Source organism: Erpetoichthys calabaricus, chromosome 9 (assembly GCF_900747795.2).
Source record: "Erpetoichthys calabaricus chromosome 9, fErpCal1.3, whole genome shotgun sequence".
NCBI classification, from domain to species: domain Eukaryota; kingdom Metazoa; phylum Chordata; class Cladistia; order Polypteriformes; family Polypteridae; genus Erpetoichthys; species Erpetoichthys calabaricus.
The window spans coordinates 18,459,719-18,477,009 of NC_041402.2; the positions used below are offsets into that span (position 1 = coordinate 18,459,719).

At 40.1% G+C, this 17,291-nt stretch overlaps 1 protein-coding gene across 2 annotated transcripts in view; it reads left to right on the forward strand.

Annotated features, from left to right (window-relative positions):
- pappaa (pregnancy-associated plasma protein A, pappalysin 1a) overlaps positions 1-17,291 on the forward strand; it is an 803,024-nt gene that overhangs the window by 477,500 nt on the left and 308,233 nt on the right. For both annotated transcript variants that reach the window (XR_007935844.1, XM_028809181.2), the window contains exon 10: positions 11,115-11,311. Coding sequence is in view for 1 of the 2 variants with exons in the window: in XM_028809181.2 (XP_028665014.2) it covers positions 11,115-11,311 (197 nt within the window). In the remaining variant the exon portion in view is untranslated. The remainder of the gene's footprint in view (positions 1-11,114; positions 11,312-17,291) is intronic.

The window sequence follows — 17,291 nt, forward strand, 5'->3', positions numbered from 1 at the left end:
GTTGGCCCTTCTTTCTTTTTCAAGACCTCTGCAATTCAGCCTGGCATGCAATCAATCAACTTCTGGGCCCAATCCTGACTGATGGCAGCCCATTCTTGCATCATCAATGATAGATAGATAGATAGATAGATAGATAGATAGATAGATAGATAGATAGATAGATAGATAGATAGATAGATAGATAGATAGATAGATAGATAGATAGATAGATAGATAGATAGATAGATAGATAGATAGATAGATAGATAGATAGATAGATAGATAGATACTTTATTAATCCCCAAGGGGAAATTCACAATGCTTGGAGTTTGTCAGAATTTGTGGCTTTCTGTTTGTCCACCCACCTCTTGAGGATTGACCACTAGTTCTCAATGGGATTAAGGTCTGGGGAGATACTGACCATGGACCCAAATTTTCGATGTTTTGTTCCCCGAGCCACTTTAGTTATCACTTTTGCCTTTTGGCCCGGTGCTCCATCATGCTGGGTTGTTCATTGTTGGTCACCAAACCGTTCTTGGATGGTTGAGAGAAGTTGCTCTGGGAGGATGTTTTGGTCCCATTCTTTATTCATGGATCGGGATCGGGACACCACCAGTGCAAAGTTTGCTCAGGAATGGCAGCAGGCAGGTGTGAGTGAGGTGAAGACTTTTGGAGGATGGCCTGGTGGGTGTCAAGAAGGGCAGCAAAGAAGCCAAGCAAAACATCAGGGACAGACTAATATTCTGCAAAAGGTACAGGGGACAGGTACAGGGGTCAAGTCATTTTCTCTGATGAATCCCCTTTCTGATTGTTTGGGGCATACAGAAAAAAGAGAAGGTGAGCGGCGCTACCATCAGTCCTGTGTCATGCAAACAGTAAAGCATCCTGAGACCATTCATCTGTGGAGTTGCTTCTCAGCCTAGGTAGTGGGCTCACTCACAATTTTACCTAAGAACACAGCCATGAATAAAGAATGGGACCAAAACATCCTCTGAGACCAACTTCTCCCAACCATCCAAGAACGGTTTGGTGACCAACAATGAACAATCCAGCATGATGGAGCACCAGGCCAAAAGGCAAAAGTGATAACTAAAGTGGCTCAGGGAACAAAACATCAAAATTTTGAGTCCATGGCCAGGATACTCCCCAGACCTTAATCCTATTGAGAACTTGTGGTCAATCCTTAAGAGGTGGGTGGACAAACAGAAACCCATCAATTCTGACAAACTCCAAGCCTTGATTGTGCAAGAATGGGCTGCCATCAGTCAGGATTGGGCCCAGAAGTTGATTGACCCCATGCCAGGGTGAATTGCAGAGGTCTTCAAAAAGAAAGAAGGGCCAACACTGAAAATATGCACTCTTTGCATAAACTTAATGTAATTGTCAATAAAAACCATTGAAACTTATGAAATGCTTGTAATTCTTCTTCAGTATACCATAGAAACATCTGACAAAAGATCTAAAAACAATGAAGCAGCAAACTTGGTGAAAACCAACACGTGTCATTCTCAAAACTATTGGCCCCGACTGTATACACGTGACAATACTGAATAAACACCCTATAATCAGGTAGATTTTGGGCACAAGGCATCACCCAGACTTTGAACTTAGGGTACTGAAGAATCCCAGCATGCATCACTCTGGGGGGGAATGTTGAAGTTCTCAAAAACCAATACAGACACGCATTGAACAGTCACAGAGCTGTTCAGCTTCTTTAGTTTCTCTGGATATTCTTTTCTTTGTTTCGCTGGTTTTGCTGAATTCTGTAAAGAGTAAAATGACTAAAAGGAACGACAACAAGCGAAATTTAATTTGAGTCTCTATTTGAAATCCAAAAGTAAAATAAGAAAAGCCAATATAATTCAAACAGAAAAAAAATGCCTGCTTGTTTATCTCGGAAGCACCTGTAAAATGATGTTTTGCAGATGCACTCTTTGAGTAAAGAGGAGTAGACAGAAGAACATCTCCCTAAGGAGAATAACTGTGAACATTTAACAATGGTCCCTTTGTGACTCCTCACAAACTAGTTAAGTCAAACATCTCTTTGTATTCAAGTCTGGGGCCAGTGATTTAAAACCTTCTCCAACACCACATAAATCTGAACCATGTTGTAATCAGGAAACTGAAGTACTTTAACCCTTTGACCTGTAGACTTGGATGTTCTAGATTTGTTGCCATAGAAGAAACTGCCACAATATACTTCCTCACATTAATACCACTTTTGTTCTGCTTTTTTTTTGGAGGTTATTTGGGTTCAAAAACATTTGCAGCTTGCTTGGAGAGTTTATCTGCTACTTTATCCTGGTCTTTGTCGGATTGCTGATGGCAAGACCTAACTGTTAGAATTCTCTCCATAACTATCTTTCAAAGGCTGCAAGGGAAGAAAATAAATATTAACTTCAAATAATTTTTTAGAGCTTCCATATTAGCTTTTATCCAGTGTGGCGGATGACCGGGACCCATGCCTGGCCGGGACACCTATGAATTGGAAGGACCGGGAGTGAGAGTGTATGCAGGGCATTGCCTCTCCCGTCATGCTAGATAGCAGCCCCCACCCCGGGTAGCAGCGGTGCCTCGGACACCCACAGGGCTTCATGGGAGTTGCAGTTTGGAGCAGCCCTGTTGGTTTTCTGTGGGTGCCGCCAGGAGGTGTTGCAGGTACTGCTGAGCCCTTGGTTGCAGCTGGTACTCCATGAGTTGGGAGGAGGAGGACAAAGCTTGCTGGAGGAGGAGCTGTGATGTCTGTGCAGAAGCGAATGTGGGGGGTGGTAGGAGGAAGACTGAGGTATTTGTGGTTGGTGTGGATGTTAATAAAAAAAGGTAGTTAAGCATTATACGTGTGTGACCTGCTATTTCTAATTTAACAGTTTGGATCCCATCCCCTTCGCCAAACTAAGCAAACTAGAAAAAAATCCGATTTAAATCCGTTAAGTAGTGTTCTTGTTTGCTGGCTAAGCGGAGGTAAGGTACGCCCCAAGGATTGGCGTGTGAGTGAGGAGGGCCCTGCCCCCTTCCCCTCAGTCCACTGCTTTTCTCTCAGATGCGCGCAAATAATACAGTACTGCAAGTGAACTAAATCTGTTAAGTAGTTCGCTCGTGAAAAGCGAACAGACAGACGTTGGATTTTAGATATATAGAGATACAGTATACTAATGTATCATGGTAGACCCAAAAATTCTCTAAACTGTTAAAAATGACCTTTTTTATAGAACTTATTGCAAGTTCCTTTTAGTTACTGTCAAAATACTTCCTTCGAGATGTCAGTGCTTCTTCCATTCCTGGAAACATGTCCTGTTACCCATTTTGTTACTGTATCTAATATTTTTGTGCATGTCCTCTCTTCAGTCTCAATTTCAATTTCGGAGTCCAAAAAAAAAAGTCGCAGAGAGTGAGATCTGGTGAGTATGGGCGATGTGAAGCATCAGCCCCATTGTTTTTGGTCAAAAACACTTTGCAGGATAACGTAAGAATGTTACAAACTTGACAGATGAGAGGAGACCATTCTGTTCGTCAAGATTATTTGTTTTGCTGGTAGCTAAGCTGCCCCAGTATCTCATCCAGATTCTCCTTAACACTAGAATTACCAGAACCTACGAAAAAACTCGTAAATCCGTCCCACCTTAAATCGCGTCTTAAATCCGTTTGCACATCTCCGCCAGAGTCTTTTGTCATCTAAATGTGCTGATAAACACAAGCTACTAGCAGCCAGCTATTCCATCCCCCCACCGACTTAGAATGAACTTCTCCTAGCTCATGCCTTGCCTTGATTTGATTATCTGGGATTGAAGTGGAGTTTTAGAGTGGAAATAATATAGCATTATTTGGAATACACGCATTTCATGTGTGTTCCGTTTCTATAGTAGTCTGTGCAAACACATTTTTAAAACAGAAACGTTTTTCATATTCTAATAGTAAATGACAAAATGTAGGCAATAACTATATAACGTATGAAGCCTGAAGTCCATATATCAAAGAAACACTTTCACAAAAGGTACAAATAAGAGAACACGTGCGCTTTTATTCAAAAATATAACTGCACAAAAAAAAAAAAGCCGCGTTAGCATGCCACATTGATACTCTTACTACAACCGCTGCGGTGGCATAATGGTATCAGTTCCTGACTGGGAAACAGAGGGTGGTGAGTTCGATTCTGCACGGCTCCACTTTGAGAAGTGAACTACTCTTACTCTTACAATTTTAGAATCCATCCATCCATTTTCCAACCCGCTGAATCCAAACACAGGGTCATAGGGGTCTGCTGGAGCCAATCCCAGCCAACACAGGGCACAAGGCAGGAAACAATCCTGGGCAGGGTGCCAACCCATTGCAGGACACACACAAACACACCCACACACCAAGCACACACTAGGGCCAATTTAGAATCGCCAATCCACCTAACCTGCATGTCTTTGGACTGTGGGAGGAAATCGGAGCGCCCGGAGGAAACCCACGCAGACACGGGGAGAACATGCAAACTCCACGCAGGGAGGACCCGGGAAGCGAACCCAGGTCCCCAGATCACTCAACTGCGAGGCAGCAGCGCTACCCACTGCGCCATCATGCCACCCCAATTTTAGAATAACAACATAAATTTGATTTCAGTCTGTAACAGCCGGTGTAACTTATGATACTGGTAAAGGTTAGCTTTTTTTTTTTTTTTTTAATTCACTTTTCATTCTCGCAGTCGCATTCAGAATCAATCCATACAACCCCATCTGACACAGCTGTTTTCACATAAAGACGCTCTGCAGTGTACCACGATGCATACTAACGCCCCCCCCCCCCAAAAGGGTTCTGACACACAAACGCTGGCGAAGCTGCCTTCTTCGTATCTCACCGTCACTTGATTTTCTTTTTATTCAGTGTTATTGAGTGTTCCTGCCAGTCCCCACATGTTGCTGTATGCTGTTATTCAGTGCGAACAGGAACACGCAGGTGGCCGGTTGCTGTGTTCTACAACATCCTTCACCTAGCAGCGATGAACGCACACGTACTGTATAAGGCATGCACGGGGTCCACTGAGAAAAGAAGAGTGTTCATGGCTCACCTTGCAGAGGAACTTTGTTGTTGCTTCTTACAGGAAAAGGCAATGGAAAAAGAAAAGAAGATACAGCATCAACAAACTTCCGTTCTAAGACCTCAGCTTCCCCCAGGGAAGAAAGTACAGTGTCAGGTGCTCATTCACTGTAATAGGAACCATAGCACAGAGAGGTGTGTACACTGCAACAAGTACACATGTCGTAAATGTAGGAATGGCGGACCTTGGGTGTGTGGGAACTGTTAATATTTGAATGTGATGATTTTATATAGCACGGATCGGAAATCAGCAGTTCTTAACATTGCACCACGCAAGCTGTCGTAGCAACCACCAACTGTAACTTGCTTTCTTTATTCTTCGGTTATAGTCTTGAATAAAAGTGCACTTTTATTTATGTGAAAACAGCTGTGTCAGATGGGGTTGTATGGATTGATTCTGAATGCGACTGCGAGAATGAAAAGTGAATTAAAAAAAAAAAAAAAAGCTAACCTTTACCAGTATCATAAGTTACACCGGCTGTTACAGACTGAAATCAAATTTATGTTGTTATTCTAAAATTGTAAGAATAAGAGTAGTTCACTTCTCAAAGTGGAGCCATGCGGGATCGAACTCACCACCCTCTGTTTCCCAGTCAGGAACTGATACCATTACACCACCACAGCAGTCGTAGTAAGAGTATCAATGTGGCATGCTAACGCGGCTTTTTTTTTTTTTGTGCAGTTATATTTTTGAATAAAAGCGCACGTGTTCTCTTATTTGTACCTTTTGTGAAAGTGTTTCTTTGATATATGGACTTCAGGCTTCATACGTTATATAGTTTATGCCTACATTTTGTCATTTACTATTAGAATATGAAAAACGTTTCTGTTTTAAAAATGTGTTTGCACAGCCTACTATAGAAATGGACCACACATGAAATGCGTGTATTCCAAATAATGCTATATTATTTCCACTCTAAAACTCCACTGGCGGAGATGTGCAAACGGATTTAAGACGCGATTTAAGGTGGAACGGATTTACGAGTTTTTTCGTAGGCTCTGGTAATTCTAGTGTTAAAGATTGTTAAGGGTTTTCCTTCAGGTATGTCATGATTTAGCTTCTCATTCAGGTGTGCTGTCGTGGTACATAATGCAGTTTTGCGAATGCCAGTGCTCTGGACATTTTATTTCCTGATTCTTTCCAGCAGATGCCTCAGCAGTTCAATGTAATGTCACGGATTAGCAGTCTGTCCATGAGGAAACTCTTTAGTAACAAACCAATTAATGTAGAAAAAAATGTGATCATTCTGTTCTTGATGTTTGATTTGACCTCACATGCTTTATTCAGCATGTGTCAAAGACGAAACAAAGAGCCACAAAAAGATTTGGGTTAACTACCCGAATAATTTTTCCTGGCTGCAAAATAGTTAAATTGTGTACAGGTTTAAGTCCAAAACAGAACTGTCTTGATGAGGCAAAGATGGTGGTTTTAAGGAAAAGTAGAGGAAGTGAGGTCATCAGGGCTGGAAGGGGAAGTGAGGTCACCAGGACCAGAACTGGAAGTGATGTCATTGGGCCTGGAAACCAGAAGTTTTGTCATCGGGACCAGGCAGAATTTCCCGTAATCGGTCTGCAGTGAAAAGATAGAAAAGATCAGTAAACTCCGCCACCCCCTGGTCTGGCATGCAATTACCCTCAGTCAGGCCCTTTAGCTGCCCCCCATGCATACGTGCGTGGCACGTGTTAAAAAAGCAATCAACAAAGTCACGTGCACCACTGCAAAATAAATGACAGAAATACACATCTCAATCAACTCAGCACAATGCCACTTGACAGACTGACTAACAAGACATGCGATGCCTAGCAGTATAGTTGATAACTAAACCCTACTCCTGTGCTATTGACCAATTCTGGGAATCTTTGGGACCCCCCACATATTGTGTGTGCCATGGAGAGATGGCATGACGAAAGGTACCTGGGGATGGACGAATAGAAGCCAGAGGCCAGGAGCAGTTCCATCTCCCATATGTTAGGTGGCAGTGGTCTGCTGGAGTCGTCTCACCCAGGGAACCTGACAGGGCTGCATTTTTGGACTACACTTCCCATAAAACCCTGTGTGTGTCCAAGCTGAGACACGCTCCTGGCCTGTGGGTTCTGCTCGTCCATCCTCTGGCATCTTCCATCTTGGTAAGAAGTTATGTCATCGTCTAGCCAGGATGCTCCTCTGCCCTCCATGACACTCACAATATATATATATATATATATATATATATATATATATATATACTAGTCATTTAGCCCGTTACAATAACGGGCGCTAGAACAGTAGTGCATGAACATTAGTAGGAACAGTCTATATTAAATGGCAAGGGACTTTGACCTCATTCTTTTTGTTGGTCGTATTTTTCTTTGTCTTTCAGCCTTTCTTTTGTTGATGTTTACTTGCTGAGCTGACCGTTCTTCGTGGGCTGCCGCCGTGTATTGTGTGTCTTTAATTTTCTGTGGCAGTAATACCGTCTTGTACGTCCGCTGGCTTGTACGTCCGTAATATACCTTTAATTTTCTCTGGCAGTAATACAAGCGTGCGTGTCGGTAATATGCCTTTAATCTCCTCTGACTGTAATACTGGCTTGTATATGGCTGTAATATGCGTCACTGTATTGTGTACCTTTAATTTCCTCTCGCAGTAATACTGGTTTGTATTTCCGTAAAATGCCTGTAACTTTCTCTGACAGCAATATCGCGCATCGCACCGTGCCCCGCGCATGCGCACTTCACCAGAAGACACACACACACGGACACCTGGACGCACACAGGGATTTTATTAAAGATGATATGGTTATACTGTATATATGGATGTTGAAGGTGCACAGTCTTAATGGGAGGCTTGTGGAAGGTTAAAGGAGAACACAGAATCATTGTGACTGATAAATTCCCAAAACACCTCCTGAAATAATTGCTCTATCAGTCAGTCACTACCTTCCCTAAAAACAAGAAAAACGTGGGCAATAAATATACATAATTCCAGTCTCCATCAAGTGTGCCCAGTGGCATACAGGAATCATCTCCTAAATTATGCCAAAAGCAAACTGCAATGGAAAACTTTCTATTGGAGGATGTGTGTAAAAGTGATGGATGCCTGGAATGAGGATATTTTCCTGGGATATAATAGAATAAATTGACCTTGACTTCTTGTTGGCCTTTCTACCTGCGTTTCCTTTAATGAAGACACGAGATGAGGTTAGTTCTCCGGCATCTGGTGTTACTGGTAATACTAAAAAAAATTCTAACACTTCTCCAATTTCATTTTGAGTTATATTTTCTTTACAGCATTGTTAAGTGTCTCTAATTTGGATTAACTCATTTCTCTCCCTCCTTCTAATGTTTGATTTTTGGCAATCAAAATTTCCTCCCTGCAAGCTGATTGATTTAGTTTAACTCCCAGAGGAAGCAGTAGGCTTCCACTCTCATCACAGCAGGTTTTACCAATTAAAGTCCTAACATTTGTAAATTAGATCACTGACATGAAACTGTCAGTGTGCCTCAAGGCACAGAGCTCTAAAATGGGGCTGATTAAGCTCTCTCTGTTAAGCCCCTTCATCTCTTCCATTACAGAATGTAGCAACAAGTAAGCAATAACAGTAATTGTTCAAAGTTACCCTCTGATTTTGTTGGAGCGTTAGTTTGGCTGATTCATTCAGAGCAATTACAAAAGTAAACTGTAGACAGATACTAATGTTTACTGGTATCCACGACAACACTTTGCCTGTGGTTGAGATGCGGAGCTTGTAGAAAACTGGGATTAGGGTTAAGGTTAGAGCAAATGCCAGAAAATCCCAAAAACGACACTTTGGAGAGACAAAGAAGGTTGTATTTGATAGGAAAGGACGATTTAGAGGATGATTTTATATGATATGTATTTCGTTTACGGTGCCTAAAAGAAATTCTGTTGTTTTATTGCATTAGGGACAGCAGGGTGGAGTGGTAAGTAGTGATGCTGCCTCATAGTCCCAGGATGGTTCGAATCCGGGCCCTGTCAATGTCTCCTCTATGTGCCTCTCCTCTTCTATACAGTTTGAACATAGCCTTCCCATGCCTGTCTGTTGGTAAGCAATGCTAATTGTGTTATGACATACAGAGTATCAAGGGACAGTTGCAAGTAAAGAAGATGATAACATAAGTAATAACCATAATAGAGGGAAAACCCAGTCAGAGCCGAGAAAGTCAAATGATCAGGCAACCAAAAGACGAGGTAAAAAAACCAACATTCAAAAGTTAAATGCAGAAAGAAGTTCAATAAGTAAAAACAAAACCTGACACTATAGCCTCCTTGGTAAAGAAGCCAACAAATTCTAGAATCGAGATTCAAGACGTGTATCTAACTGAGAGGTAATGTGCAATTACCATCTGTCAGACACATGCGCCTTGGGGACAGCTTAAAGGCTCTGGTGGTGGTAATTCAACATTGATCCAAAAGATGGCAGTGTATACTAATGCCTCTTGTCTTCATCCCTCTACAGACAACCCGAGCACCTCTGATGTCACTTCCGGTGTTCGTCCCCATGGACCCCCTTCTTCCTGCCTGGCCTGTACTTAACAGGAAGCGTCGCCATCTTAACCAGTCTAATCTGAGACTCGTGTCCTTAGGGACATTCTGTTCTGGCTAAAAAGCCTTAAAATATTTTGGGTCATGGTGTCCCCCCAACTCTTTGGCTCTTCATTTGTCATCATTCCGTGATTCATCCTACTGTGTCATGCAAACCAAGAACAAAACAGAACAAGAATGAAATACAACTTTGCCAAAATAAACGAAGGCGTAGTCCACAGACGAAGAAAAATAAAAGTTTGTTTATTTTACACATGCCTCCCGTGTCCAATCTGTGTCAGGTCGGGTGCTATATAGCGCCTTTTCTTACAATACCTACTGTATATATAAACTCCTACACTAAGGGAGTGAAACTACTCCTTCAATACTAAAATATTTTACATCTCAAAAATGGTTCATTGTTGCCAAAATACATGTTTTATTTTGATTTGTACTATTTTGTGCAATTAAAAAAATTTATCTTAATACAGGGTGGTCAAAAAAAATGAGACACATGCCAATTTTTGAATTTTCTTGCAAAATTTTAACAAAATATTTCTGAAATTCAATATCACATAAGAATCTTTCGCATCTATCTATCTATCTATCTATCTATCTATCTATCTATCTATCTATCTATCTATCTATCTATCTATCTATCTATCTGTCATACAGTGCCTTTCACATCTATCTATCTATCTATCTATCTATCTATCTATCTATCTATCTATCTATCTATCTATCTATCTATCTATCTATCTATCTATCTGTCATACAGTGCCTATCACATCTATCTATCTATCTATCTATCTATCTATCTATCTATCTATCTATCTATCTATCTATCTATCTATCTATCTATCTATCTATCTATCTGTCATACAGTGCCTTTCACATCTATCTATCTATCTATCTATCTATCTATCTATCTATCTATCTATCTATCTATCTATCTATCTATCTATCTATCTATCTATCTATCTATCTATCTATCTATCTATCTATCTATCTATCTATCTATTATACAGTGTCTTTCACATCTATCTATCTATCTATCTATCTATCTATCTATCTATCTATCTATCTATCTATCTATCTATCTATCTATCTATTATACAGTACCTTTCACATCTATCTATCTATCTATCTATCTATCTATCTATCTATCTATCTATCTATCTATCTATCTATCTATCTATCTATCTATCTATCTATCTATCTATGTAGGTGTGGATGCTTTCAGATCCTTCAAACAAAAAATTTCAAGAGCAAGTCAATTAAAATTAATTCAAAAGAAGTTAATTAGCAGTAAGAACTGATCACTAATTAGACCCCTGGTCTAATATGTTTTCTATGTCTCATTTCAGTGGTGTTGATTTCCAGAGCCTACTAGGCTGTAGTTTACTAGGCTTTTCTTAAAACTGCTACAGGTTTCTGACAAACATGTTTAATCTTCTGACAAACATATTTAATCTTCTGACAAACATATTTAATCTATGATATGTTTGAATTAAATGAGTCTTCCATTTTTTAGGTGAGCCCAGCTTGTGTTACATCTACGAAGGGGATGGGATATGTGAAGACTTTGAAAGAAGAACGAGTGTTCGAGACTGTGGACTGTACACCCCGATAGGTTTTCACGATCAGTGGGCATCTGATGCTGTGGCTTCTCATCAAGACAAAGTGAATTGTCCTGTGCAAGTTGTAATTGGACAACCGCTTGCCACCAAGGTAAGGGCAATCATCTGAAATGCTACTGTACTTATCAGAGATGCTTTATTTTATATTTTCAAAGAGTATTCAGTGTTACATTGGGATTTGACATTTTTACTAGACAGCAAAATTGTATCCTGTGTATTTTTTTCAATAAATGTTCTTGGGTGCACACGTGACTAAAAGTGCAAACAGCTACAGTGGATACAGAAAGTATTCACACCACTTCACTTTTTATTCATTGTGTTATGTTGCAGCCTTGTTCTAAAATCATTTAAATTTAATTTTTCCCCATCAAGCAACACTTAATATTCCAGAAAGAGAAAGTGAAAACAGGAATTTAGAAATTTTTGCAAATTTCACAAAAACATAAAAACGAAATATCCCATTGACACAAGCATGCAGACCCTTTACTCAGTTTTCAGTTGAAGCCCCTTTGGCAGCGATTCCAGCCTGGTGTCTCCTTAGGTTCACACATCAGGATTTGGGGATTTTCTGCCATTCTTCGCTGCAGTATCTCTCGTGCTCTGTCAGGTGGGCTGGAGACAATTGGTGGACAGCTATATTCAGGTCTCTCCAGAGATGTTTGATTGGGTTCAAGTTTCGGGCTCTGGCTGCACCCTTCATAGCATTGTCAGTGGTGTCTCTGAGCTACTCCTGTGTTGCTTTGTTCTTAAGAAGATGAACCTTCAGCTCAGTCTGAGGTCCAGAATTCCCTGGAGGTTTTCATTAAGAATGTCACCATTTCTAGTCTTCTCGTTCCTGCCAATAAGAAGTTAATCCACAGCATGATTCTGTCACCACCATGTTTTAGACTGGTATTGCAGAGATGATTTGAACACATCACAGCAGAAAATCGTGTTTCTCACAGTGTGGGAGATCTTTAAGGTGCCATTTTGTAAACTCCAAGTCTCTTTTAATGAGGAGAGGCTTCTGTCTGGCCACTCTGTCATAAAGCGCAGATCAGTGGAGTGTTTTGGAACACAGGTTCTCTCCGGTTCAGATTCCTGGTCACCACAGCTCTTCTCCCTCGATTGCTCAATTCAGCCAGTGTCCAGCTCTAGGAAGAGTGATGGTTATTTGAATCTTCTCCCTTTTAAGAATCATGAAGGCCTTTGTGCTCTTGGGAATCTTCAGCATTGCCTTCCGCAGATGTGTGTCTCAACACAATGCTGTCTTTAAGCTCTGCTGGCAGGTCCTGCGACCTCATGGCTTGGGTTTTGACTCGACTGTGGATCCTTCTATAGACAGGCGTGTGCCTTTCTTCATTATGTCCAGTGTGGCGGACGGCTGAGACCCCTGCCTGGCCGGGACCAGGGGAGAGGACATATTAAGAGTAAGCACCCCCCCAAGATTGCATCGGGACCACGGGTTTGGAGCTTGGAAGCTCAACCCTGTTGGATCCTGTGGCTACCACCAGAGGGGTTCCTGGACAGTTCTGGAGGCCTGGACTGCAGCACTTCCACCACACTCAGAAGTGGTGGCAGAAGAGGATCCGGGTGCTCCTGGAGTACTTCTGGGTGCACAATAAAAGAGGCCACCTCACTTTATTCGAGGAGCCGGAGTTGGGAGGACGAGGACAATGCTTGCTGGGAGAGAAGTGGATGCGGCAGAGAGAAGAAACAGAGAGAATCAAAGAAAGAGAGAGAAGGGACTGACCTTATTTGTTGGTGATTTGTGCACTGTGTGCTAAAAAGGGCAAGAAGAGGAATAAAAAAAGTGTGCTGCTTTTTCACTTGTGTGGCCCGTCTGCCTGTGTCCGGATTCGGGGGAGCGGCACGGCCCCCGTTATAATAATAATTCTTTTCTCACTACTCAAAGAACTCAGCAATTGCAGGTTAAGGGCCTTACTCAAGGGCCCAACGGAGTCCCTTTTGGCATTTACGGGATTCGAACCGGCAACCTTCCAATTCAGATGCAGATCCCTAGCCTCAGAGCCACCACCACGCCTAATTTTCCACACCGGTCATTTGAAAACTGACAAGAAAAAAGGGTCTAGAAACATTTCAGTGACAACGATCAATAAATAGAATGGGAGGCACTTGAGCCAAATTTCAAGTGCCGTAAGAAAGGGTCGGAATATTTGCGTGGATGTGAGATTTCATTTTGAATCTTTTTTTATTTTGAATAAATTTGCAAGAATTTCTAAAATCCAATTTTTGCTTTGTCATTCCTGGGGTATTAAGTGTTGTTTGATTGGGGGGAAAAATGAATTTAAATCATTTTGAGCATAAGGCGGCAAAGTAGCAAAATGTGAGAAAAAGTGCAGGGGTCTGAGTATGTTCGGAGTGCGCTGTATGGCCTGTTAAGCTGTATTTTGATTTGTTTTTTTATAATCGGTTACCCTTTGAGTAGGACTGAAGGCAGTTTATCTTCCTCTTATCGCCATTTTTTTTAATTTAGTAATTTATTGATATACCAAAATAATGAGGGCGCTCGAACGACGTTGTGTTTGGGAATGTGATGAAAGCGTCTTTCTTTTTTGCACCCCCTTTCTATTCCAATCTTATTTTCTTCCTGTGTAATTATCTATTATGTTGTTATCAGCACTTTGGGTCTGTGTAAGCTGTAAGGGTCAGCGGTGACAATTTGATTCTTTTGTCCTGTTTTTGTTTGAACATTTCGGCCTCACTTGAAAAGAAAAGGACCTTGAGACTGCCATTCCCGTGGTGATGTTTTTGATGATTTTGTTCAAAGCGTACCCCGTGAGACCATTAGCAGGATTCCATCGCCTCTAAGACAAACAGCTTTATCTTTATTTGCCAAGCCCCCAAGTCCTGAGTGCCTTGTCTAAGTTGGATGAGTCTATTCTTCATTTTTTCATTTGCAGCTGTTTGGTGTGCCCTCGGTGACCTGCTCTTCACTCCAGATTTAGCTTAAACATGGAAACGGTGACACTGAGGGCACCTCTACTGTCTTTTAGTTGCCTACTTGAATGGTGGTTTTGAGATTTTTAAATTCATGTTGTATGTGTTGATGACATGAACAGGACTGAGCTTAACATCAGTTTAATTTTGGTTTAAAACACGTATGAACTATCCTCACAAGAGAACAATGTTTAAATGAGTGGAGGGTCCACCTCATCATTATGGAATCAGAAGGTGTGTAGCTTTAATTACTCTTAGTTCATTTTTATGTTTTATTTTAATTTATTTGTCAATGATCCTCACAGGTGGCGCAGTGGTAGTGCTGCTGCTTTGCAGTAAGGAGACAGTGGAAGATTGTGGGTTCGCTTGCCGGTTCCTCCCTGTGTGGATAGCGCTTTGAGTACTGAGAAAAGCGCTATATAAATGTAATGTATTATTATTAATGATGGTGGAAGGGCAATGCAACTGTAGTTCATATCTGCACTCATATAGAAATCCACTTCAGTATTTTAACATAACATAGCATTCTCACACTTACTTAATAAATGTCAGGGTCACCAGACTAGATCCCTGCCCCGGAGCACTGGGGACAAGAAAAACAAAAAAAAAAAAATGAAAAGAAACAGCCATGGACAGGGAGGCAACCTATCACAGGGCCTATTAATCCATGGGGGCAATTTAAAATTGACAATTCCCCAAACACAAGTGTCATTTGGGAATGTGAGAAGTAAACTGCAGTTCAAATAAACCTTTAATTAAATAATTAATTAAACCATCTGAGAAAAGTAGGAGAAAGTAAGCAGGAAATTAAAAAATATAACCACGGAATTTAAAGTGACATAACAAGAAATAAATATCAATATAACATGACAAGCTAAGTTAAAAAGTCAGAGTGAAAATAAATATGTTTGTATAAAGCAGGGATCTCAAACTTCAGTCCTGGAGGGCCGCAGTGGCTTTCATTCTCACCCTTTTCCTAATTGTTTTTGCTGTTAATTAACTTCTTTTGAGTTCATTTTAATTGACTTGTTTTTTTTTAAATTTGTTCCCCCATCATGTGCTAAATTAACAGGGTGTCACCTGCGACAAAAAAAAAAAGTTCAATTCTTGTGCATATCTTATAGCAGTTATCCCAAACTCGAGTCCTACATGATCACAGTGGCTGCAGATTTTCATTCTCACCCTTTTCTTAATTAGTGACCTGTTCTTGCTCATTTTAATTGACTTATTTTTTAAGATTTGTCCCCCAGAATTTCTTCATCATTCCTCTGAATTGTTTCATGTCTTTCCTTAAACAGAAATGAAATATGAGTGACTGAGCCAACAGAAGACCAACTAAGTCAGGCCATCAAACTCCAACCAATTTCACTCCAACCAGTTGCTTAATCAGGCACTGATTCTTGTTGTTAATTAAACTCGTTCTTTAATTCCATGGCTTGTTTCTGCTTTCATTGTGCAATAACATACACTTCAGAAATTGTTGATTTTCACTTTTCTAAGAGCGCTGTTAAATGTTTTGTGGACCTGAGTAGATCAACATTCTTGAGACCTCCACCTCTTTTTTATTTTCAGATATTGTATAATCGTCACAGTTTGCTGCTCATGTTTTGGTTCATTTTGTATCTCATTGTTGTTTGGCTGCTAATTAAGAATAAAGAAACAATTATTGGGTCTGAGTCTTCAACAACAAGTCAATTGAAATGAATTCAAAAGAAGTTAATGAGCAGCAAAAACTGGTTCACTAATTAAGAAAAGAGTAAGAAGGAAAACCTGCAGCCGCTGGTGCCCTCCAGGACTGGAGTTTGAGATCCCTGGTATAAAGTAACAGACAAAAATGATATTTTAACAACCTTATCTCTTTCAAGGGTTTATATACTGTATATATAAACTTATTTATAGACTTACCTGTATATATATATATATATACATATACACTCCCCGTATCTGCATGGATTTCCTCCAGGTACTCCGGTTTCCTCCCACAGTCCAAAGACATGCAGGTTAGGTGCATTGCCAATCCTAAATTGTCCCTATTGTGTGCTTGGTGTGTGTGTGTGTGTGTGTGTGCGTGTGTGTGTGTGTGTGTGTGGTGTGTGTGTGTGCACGCCCTGCAGTGGGCTGGCGCCCTGCCCGGGGTTTGTTTCCTGCCTTGCGCCCTGTGTTGGCTGGGATTGGATGGATGGATGGATACACACACACACATATATATATATATATATATATATATATATATATATATATATATATATATATATATATATATATATATATATATATACTGGCCGTGCTAACTGTCTAAGAGGAGTTGAAATCCAAAAAATACAGTGCACCAAGCATACATCTCTATTATGTGCTGATTGGTATGGGATTCATAAAAGAAGTGTTAATATTTGGGATGCCCCATCTGTTGGAATGACACCTGCAATGCATTTTATTATTAACAATGTTTATGATGTGCCATCTTTTGGAATGACAGAGACATAACAACTGGATGGAAACACAAAAAGACACTCATCCTTTAATTAAGGCATATGCTACGCCTTCATTCTTCTTTGTGCATCTGAAAGTCGCACTTCTTACGTTGTGTCACTAAAGCCAAACTAACCAATCAAATTAGAATAGCAGATTTTTGTTTATATATACAGTATATATATATATATATATATATATATATATATATATATATATATATATATATATATATATATATATATATATATATATATATATATATATATATAATTTATTTATTTGTGTTGACATATTTATCCCATGCAACTTACAACATCTAAGATATGATTTGATACATTTCTGTTGTTTGTTCAATTGAAGCACAGGCAGGTTAAGTGTCTTGCTCATGGCTACATTGTGTCAGAAGTGGGATTTGAACCCAAAACCTTTGAAATGCACAGTACTAAACCACTAAACCACACTGTCTGTCAAAATTTATATATAATATATGTTCCTTATATCAATTTTGTTTTGTGTTGCATTTGTTATCACTTTAAGATATAGCTTGTTTTATGTATATTTGTAGCTTGTTAGCATACTTAAGATTATAAGAATTCTTGTTATATATACATTTGTGCCTTTTTAATGTCTTCTGCTGTAACCCTGCAATATCATTTGCT